This window comes from Euphorbia lathyris, chromosome 6, assembly GCF_963576675.1.
Source record: "Euphorbia lathyris chromosome 6, ddEupLath1.1, whole genome shotgun sequence".
Lineage (NCBI taxonomy): Eukaryota > Viridiplantae > Streptophyta > Magnoliopsida > Malpighiales > Euphorbiaceae > Euphorbia > Euphorbia lathyris.
This window is the reverse complement of record NC_088915.1, coordinates 47,547,559-47,556,164: the sequence shown is the minus strand read 5'-3', so window position 1 is coordinate 47,556,164 and position 8,606 is coordinate 47,547,559. Positions and strand designations below refer to the sequence as shown.

Sequence of the window (8,606 nt, the reverse complement as noted above, 5' to 3'; positions counted from 1 at the left end):
CTTTGTTCTATTCCGGTGATAATTTCTACACACAATTTGTGAGAAACATAGCGATAGCCAATTGTGGCTAAATTTATCTTGAGAAAATTGATATTATGAGACCTCATATTACTCTATCTGATTTTTTCGATTCGTCTAAAAAAAATTATTGATTTATTGTAATTTTAGATTGATATTATTTTCTGTTGATTATTACTATTTTATTCTTGTTTAATATTGGTAACAGGAAATAAGGAAAATTTGTAAAGTTGAGAAAAGGTTGAATATGATAAATAAATGGTTATGGCGTCTCATGATCGCAGCATGAGAAAGTGATAAATTTGTCCATGGCTCGGGCGCAGTGAGGGCATATGAAGCGGTGAGGAGTGGTAGCGGAGGAGGTAGTAGGAAAGTCAAATTGGCAGCAGTGATGATAAGTTTGATGAAGCTTGTCATGATATTCTTTGAAAGATATATCAAAGCCTTTAACAGTAACATCTTGCTTCCAAATATGATGGTCTAATAATGTTTGCAAAACAGTAGTGCTATGTCCATTAGCAACAACATTAGACCCTCTTCCAAGAAGTGCCCATCCACCACCTTCTTTGTCATAGCTCAGCAATTTTTTAATTTCTTGCATCAATGGATCATCATGATGATTCTTGCCTAACTGAATCTTAGACAAAAACATGCTTTCTAGCCTTGTCCAGAAAAACCATGTCATTGTCATGTCATGCCATACATAACTAAGCCTCTCAACTGTGATTGCACTTATCACTTGCTCAACTTTGGCCCTTTTCGTGCTGTTTCCCACTCCCACTCCCACATACACCATCTCCAGTTGTATGCGTTCTGCCTGCGCAACTGATTTTGCGGTGCTTGTGAACATCCTTATCCATTCGATATCGTCTCCTCCATACAGGAATATGTACTTTCCTTCGTCCATCTATATATTGACATTAATAATGAGTATGTAAATATATATATTGTTAAGTGTAAAATAATAATGTTATTTACCCAATGGAGGATTGATGAATCAATGCCATTAACGAGAAAGTCAAGCCTCCATGTCTCTTCTTTCCAGAGAGCTTCTTGTCTCAAGGAAGTGAAAGGGAAAGCAATACTTCCCCAAACCAACATCATGTGAAATGCATTGGGGCATACTACTTTACCCTGAGGATCAAGAACCACCAGAATCGGCTTCATTCTGAAGTGCCAAATCTCTTTCATGAATCTGATCACCACTTTCTTAATCATGGCTGGATGGTGCACTGTGTACCATGGGATTGCACGTTGCACGGTCTCAAATTGGTTATGCATTTCCTCACTATATGCCACTGTATGATCCACAACTGGGATCCAAACCACCTCGTACAGATTCTCCATTCTTCCATATATTCTAGATTCACCGTAAATCTGTTCAAGAATCGTAACTGCATCCGACGAAATGTCTAGCCCCGAAATCAGCAGTAACACAGTCTTCCTCCTCAGCACATCTATCTTAACCTGGTAATCAATATCATTAATATATTCCACATGATATAATTTGCAAAAGTAGCGCTTAGGTTGTACAACCAACATTTTTATTTGTAGGGCCATGAAAAAGTGGATCGACATCCTTGTTGAAATCAAACATGGCCTTGAGGATCCTCGTGTTGTCAAAATGGATTTTATCATAAAGATTCAAAAGCATTATATAGGCTTCATCAATTATCTTCTCCTCTGCATCCAAATATGTACAATTATTTTATATAAAAATTATTAGGTACAAAATATTTAAAATTATTAAGTAGAAAACCTATGTGTTCGCGGCAAAAGGAGAGTTTTTCGTTCAGATACTCATATGTGCTTCGAAGTTTCGACATTTCCCATGGCTCATCGGTAGTGGTAGAAGGCCTGAAAATCTAATAAATTTAGAGTTTGACAATCAAAATGTTTAAGATGTTTATGTTTTATGTTAAGAATAAATAAGAAGGATAGGGTCCCATTAAAAAAGAAAGTTTTGTTGAGAAGAAGGATATACATATACATACTCATGTCCGATTTTAGGAAGATTATTAATCCAAGTACCGCAGGCGACAATACTTCTTATGGTACGATAGACAGCTTTTGGGATAAAGTTAAGAGCATCTTGGAAAGACGGAACTTCAGTAGAAATGTAGATAGATGGTAATTCTTTGAAGTCAACTACAGAATTAGTGACATCCATCATCACCCTTATGAGATTAATAAGTGCATCAAAACGTGGTTTGGATGTTTCAATAAGTTCGAGAAGGAATGGTCTTCGCATTTTCTTAAGAAGTGCCATTGATTTGGAAAATGCGCCTGAAGAGTAAGCTTGGGCAACAAGACAAGATTCTGCATAATTTAAAGCAAAAGCTGCCATTGTCAGCACCAACTTAGCTTCCCAGGAGTAGCTTGAAAGCATTTTGAACAAGGCCAGAGTTGTATCATCGTCATTTCCTCGAACCAAATCCGTGAACGATATCTACAACATAAATTCATAATTCATAATTCATCATGTAATGTAATCTAGAAACATTAATTATAAATAAACATCCTTTCCTTACCTCTCGTGCAATTCTGTCAACAACGCTTTTCATTTCCTTAAGAATTGGAATACGATTGAGACTACGGCTTTTTTCCTCCAATTGTGGATCAGGTTGACCGGCCTGTGCCAGACAGATATCGCAAATACAATTACTTTATGTCATTGTATTGTCAACTAAGTAACAAAGTAAGTAAATAAATGATACCCACCCTCAAGTAAGTGGTGTCGGCAACAAGTGAAGTAGCAAGTGTAAGAATGTCTTGGACAAAATTGAGAAGCGTTCTAACGTTAAATTGTTGGGCATGTTTAGGAGCATCAGTTGCCTGAATTTGCTTCATCATTGAGTCTTCATCAACCAACGTTAACTTGCTCCGGTCTGACTTGATGACAAGCCCACTGGCACTGCTACTGGCGGCATTAATTGGCTGTGACATCGATCTCTAGCTGTATACAGAGTTGAGGTGTAGAGAAGCAATTAGCAGCATTAGGCTATTTAAAGATAAGGAATCAGCTTCCTTGCTTCCACTGTAATCAATTATATATTTATTAAAAGGTTAAAGTACCAGCCACATATCTCTTTTCTTTTATAGAATTTAACTTGCTCATAGCTCAAGCCAATTAACCTCTTTTCTTTTCTTTCTTTTTCAAAATAAGTATACAGTCTTATTAAACTAGCTTTGAAGAAAATAATCACTCCCATTAAACTCTCTTGACAAAAAACTTTTAGGAGAAGGAAAAGAGTCGACAATCACTCATAAATTCTAATTAAATTACAAGGGTTTGACTCAAACCCATGTGTTAGAAACATAAAAGAGTTAGATCGGATAAAAAAAGACATTAATGATATTTTAAAACAACATACATAAGTTTCGGAATACTCGAAAGTTCTTCAGAATGGATTAGGAAGTTATTGAATTGATTTGGACTAAAGATCAAGTTTTGAATTGCACATATAGGAGAACAACTAAGACAAGTTTTTTTTTTTACTACTGGGATTTCGGTCGCCAATTTGCTGATTTCAGAAAAATATGAAATTATGTGTTGTTTTCTTTAAAAAATATAAAAATAAATCTTGTAATTTCACTAATGTGTAAAAATAATCCATGTAGTTTAAAAGTTTGTAAATATAGATCTATACATTAAAATTTTTGCACATAAAGGATATTTCAGTTAATTTTTCGGCCATATAATACTTGTGATTTAGTTGATTGGCAAAGTTAAACATTGAATTTTGGATAATTTGGAAAATCTTTCTTTTTAATTTCTCCAAATCACTCCATTTTGGATAAATAGTCACGGCAATAATTTTTAAAATAATAACTAGGTTTGTAAACTACAAAAAAAAAATACATGTCTCTATTTGTAAACTTTTAAACCATGTGGGTTGATTTTACAAATCGGTCGGTTTATTTTTATATTTTTCCTTTTGTTTAATACTTCCTAATTACGATCTAATCAGAACTTTTAAGGATGTGGGGACTTCATACAACTATATAAAAGAATAAAAGAGTATTTTAAATGTGAGAAACTGTATTATATTCTTTAGAGAAATAAAATAACACTATGAAAAAAAACATCACTGAAGAAACATTTTGCTTGGCTTGTAGGTATGCATATTGTATAGGGGTTAGGCCATAGGCAAACTCAACCCCAAGAATAGGCAATGCTACTAGAAGTAGGGATGTAAATGGGGCGGGGACGGAGACTAATATGTGCCCTGTTAGTGGGATGGGAAAGGGTATCCCCGCCCCGCTGGGATCCCCGAATTGTGCCCCGCAGGGATTCCCGATGGATTACCCGTTTAATCCCGATAACATATTATTAATCATAGAAAATAAAAAATACGCATAGAAAAACTTGAACCTATGATTAATCCGATCCAAATGTTTTACCTCTATTTCACTCTATATCTATTTGTTCATCATATTCTCTTTTTTTTCTTTCTTTTTTTCTCTATTCTTTTCATTTATTTCTTTTTTCATATATTCTTTTAAACTTTAAATAAGTAAACGGGGATACCCGCGAGGTCGAGGATTCCCTACGGGGCGGGGACAGGGATGAATTTTGTCCCTATTTGTTTCGCGGGGCGGGTATAGGGATTCCCTGTTTAGTCGGGGAATGGGGATGGGAACTCCAATCCCCACCCACCCTGCCCCGTTTACATCCCTAACTAGAAGACTTCGACGTGGAGTGTTGAATCGAACATATCAATTGTCGTTGAGGATGGAGGCCGAGTTGGTATAAAGAACATTATATGGGATAAAGACTCTCTTGGCTTTGGATCTCTGCCACCTACTGAGTCAGTAGTCAATACTGGCTTAAGCGATCCACCCAAGTCCACTCAGGACTAGGAGAGTCGGATATTCGTCCTTCTTAAAGAGAGGCAAATGTCTCTATAAAGGTAGAACTATATGGACACTTTAAGCTCCGAGATAACCCATAGTGCATGGCCCTTCTAAAGCGAGGGTTTCTATATAAAGGGACCTTCTGGGATGGAATACCGACAAAGGAATTAGTGGGACACATATAGGGGATCATAGTTTAGAAAGGCAATCGCTTGGGTCACCTTAGGAATTTTAAGGTTGTGGGGATTTCATATAGCTATATAAAAGCATAAAAGAATTTAAATGTGAGAAAATTGTATTTTGAGAAAGATAAAAAATAACACTACAAACAAAATTCGCTTTTTAGATCTAAGCTCCAATTTTCCACCATTGACATGGACATAAACATGACATCCGAAAATCCTCAAATCGAAATAATTAGCAGGTTTGCTAGAGCGTACCTTTTTAGGAGTTTGATAATTAATTAAAGCAGGCAGATAACTATTCACCAAATCACAAGTTGTTAAAGTTGCTTTACCCGAAAAGTCTTGAGATACGCTAGAATTTGAGAACATACAAAAAAGCTTTCTATTAGAGTTTCATTCACCCGCTCGGCTACACCATTTTGTTGTGGTGTACCTGGAACCGTGCGATGTCTGAAGATGCCCATATCTTCACAAAATGTGTTAAATTCATCATTGTACAGCTTCAAATTATTATATATATATATATATAAATATATATATATATATAAATATATATATATATATATATATAGATGGGATTATGTGTGACACATTTTTTATGGTGTGACAAGCTTTATTGTGTGACAAATACCAATTTTGTAATTAACCAAAAGGATGTGGCAAATTTGGAAATAAAAGGAAAGAGAAAATTGTTTTATTTTTTTTCTTTAAAATGCATTTTCCCAACTTTTCCAACCTCGTTTTTCAAAAAAATTTATACCGTTGGACTCGTCTTAATTAGACAGTCATTTTAAGATCCCATAAGCTCGGGTAAAAAAATTTCCGGTGAACGGAATCCGGCGATCTGTTTTTTTGTGAGAAAACAATGTCCAAAAAATTCTCAAAAAATTCCAAAAAATGTAAAACATTATTTTGAGAAACTTTAATTCTTGACTCAAAGTGAGATTCCTTACGGTTTAGTCCCAAATCAACGGAATCCGACGGTTAGATTGGCGTTTTCCGATAAAAAAAACCCGAAAGTACCCAGACAATTCTCAAAAAATTCCAAAAAATGTAAAACATTATTTGGATAAACTTTAATTCTTGAGTCGAAATAGGATTTCTTACAGTTTAGTCCCAATAAAACTTTTTCCTTAATTTTATCCATTTTACATCATTCAACAATTTATTGGGTCAAAACTGCAAGAAATCCCGCTTCGACCCAAGAGTTAAAGTTTATTAGAATAATGTTTTACATTTTCTGAAATGTTTTGAGATTTTTCTGGGCAATTTTTTTCTCGCCAGAAAACGCCCACCCGAATTCCGTTCACCGGAATTTTTTTTACTTGAACTTCAGGAATCTTAAAATGACCGTCTAATTTAGACGAGTCTAATACTATAAAAATTTTCGAAAAAACGAGATTAGAAATGTCAGGAAAATGTATTTTAAAGAAAAGAAATAAAACATTTTTCTATTAGAACAATATAAGTATTATGTTGGAACAAATGATACACTGATTTGGAACAAATGGTATACTGATTTGGAAAAATGTAAGTAGCACAAAAAACGTGCCTAGAAAATTATCAAAAAATTCCAAAACATGTAAAACATTATTTTAAGAAACTTTAATTCTTGGCTCAAAGCGAGATTCCTTATACTTTTGAACAAATAAATTGTTGAAGCATGTAAAATGGATAAAATTAAGGAACAAGTTTTATTGGGACTAAACCGTAATAAATCTCATTTCGACCCAAGCATTAAAGTTTCTTAGAATAATATTTTACATTTTCTGGAAGTTTTTGAGAATTTTTTAAACACTTGTTTTCTCGCCAGAAAACGCCCACCCGGATTCCGTTCACCGAAAATTTTTTTACTTGAGCTTTAGGGATCTTAAAATGACCGTCTAATTTAGACGAGTCTAATATTATAAAAATTTTCGAAAAACAAGGTTAGAAATGTCAGAAAAATGTATTTTAAAGAAAAGAAATAAACAATTTTCTGTTGGAACAATATAAGTATTATGTTCGAACAAATGGTACACTGATTTGGAACAATGTAAGTAGGACAAAAAACGTGTCCAGAAAATTATCAAAAAATTTCAAAACATGTAAAACATCATTTTAAGAAACTTTAATTCTTGGCTCAAAGCGAGGTTGCTTACAGTTTTGACCCAACAAATTGTTTAAGCATTTAAAATGGATAAAATTAAGAAAAAAGTTTTATTGGGACTAAACCGTAAGAAATACCGCTTTGACCCAAGAATTAAAGTTTCTTAGAATAACGTTTTACATTTTCTGGAATTTTTTGAGAATTTTCTAAGTACTTTTTGTCTCGCTGGAAAACGACCACCCGAATTTCGTTCACCGGAATTTTTTTTACTTGAGCTTTAGGGATCTTAAAATGACCGTCTAATTTAGACGAGTCTAATAGTATAAAAAATTTCGAAAAATGATGTTAGAGATATCGGGAAAATGTATTTTAAAAAAAAGAAATAAAACAATTTTCTCTATTCTCTCTTTCATTTTATTTACAAATTTGTCACCTTGCCCTTTTTAATTATCATCAAAACTACGTAGTTTTGTTATGTCACACAATAAGATCATTGTCACACACTAACCTCTTGTCACACTGGATCTCACCCCTATATATATATATATATATATATATTAGTTAATTTATTTAGATAATTATAATTGGATTATCATTGTGGTTAAATTAATTATAGGATAAATGAATTAGGAGATTTAATGTGATTACATCTCTAACTAATAGTTCATAATATCCTATCTAAAATAAATATATATATTATGGATAATTAAATTTAGATAATTATAATTAGATTATACTTATGGTTAAATTAATTATAGGATAAAATTAGTCAGGTGATTTAATTTAATTATATCCCTAATTATTATCCTATCAATAATTAAAATTATTTATTATATTTAGATATAATTATAAATAATATTAACTAAATAAGAGTGTTATTTGGAATAAAACTCTAATTAAGTGTTCTAATTCAATCTAACTAGTGATTAGAATTAAGAGGCTATAAATACCCCCTATATATGAATTTCGCCCAACTCATTATTTGCAAGGGTTGGAAATTTCGGCCAACATAGAATACGGGAAGAAATCATCTCGCTTTTCTCTATTCGATTAATTGCTATCTCTATTTCTCTTTCCTTGATCTTGTGTTGATTTGTTAGAGGCATTCTTTCTTGATTGCTATACTTCGGTTGAGATTCTAATCGTTTATTTTGTTATTTTGTTTTGTGCTCGTGAAACTCGGAATTAAGAGTTGTGGGCACTTCGTTAGCAACTGTAGATAAATCGTCAATTAAGGTATTTCGTTCTATCCTTCTTTATATGAAATAACGTTTAACGGATCTTGGTTAAAGGAAATAGGTAAAAACTTTTATATTCCTCTGCCCCTGTGTTTGCTTATTTTCCTTTAGAGGGATGCGTGCAATTTCATGGAGCCACTAAACCGTTATTCCTTTTGTGAATCAGTATCCGTGGAACACATTTGGAAGATATTCCCCTCCGTAAGGTTACGATTCTTC

The 8,606-nt window shown here is 33.3% G+C and overlaps 1 protein-coding gene across 1 annotated transcript; it reads right to left on the bottom strand.

The window, feature by feature from the left end:
• Window positions 1–219: 219 nt before the first annotated feature.
• On the bottom strand, window positions 220–2,971 carry LOC136233286 (protein SIEVE ELEMENT OCCLUSION B-like). Its single transcript, XM_066022906.1, has 7 exons — window positions 2,740–2,971; window positions 2,550–2,651; window positions 2,013–2,467; window positions 1,778–1,875; window positions 1,559–1,701; window positions 997–1,485; window positions 220–925 (listed from the first exon to the last, which is right to left on the bottom strand). Exons 1-7 carry the CDS (start codon window positions 2,962–2,964, stop codon window positions 281–283), a joined length of 2,157 nt encoding a protein of 718 aa, XP_065878978.1. The 5' UTR covers window positions 2,965–2,971; the 3' UTR covers window positions 220–280.
• Between the last annotated feature and the right edge of the window lie 5,635 nt (window positions 2,972–8,606).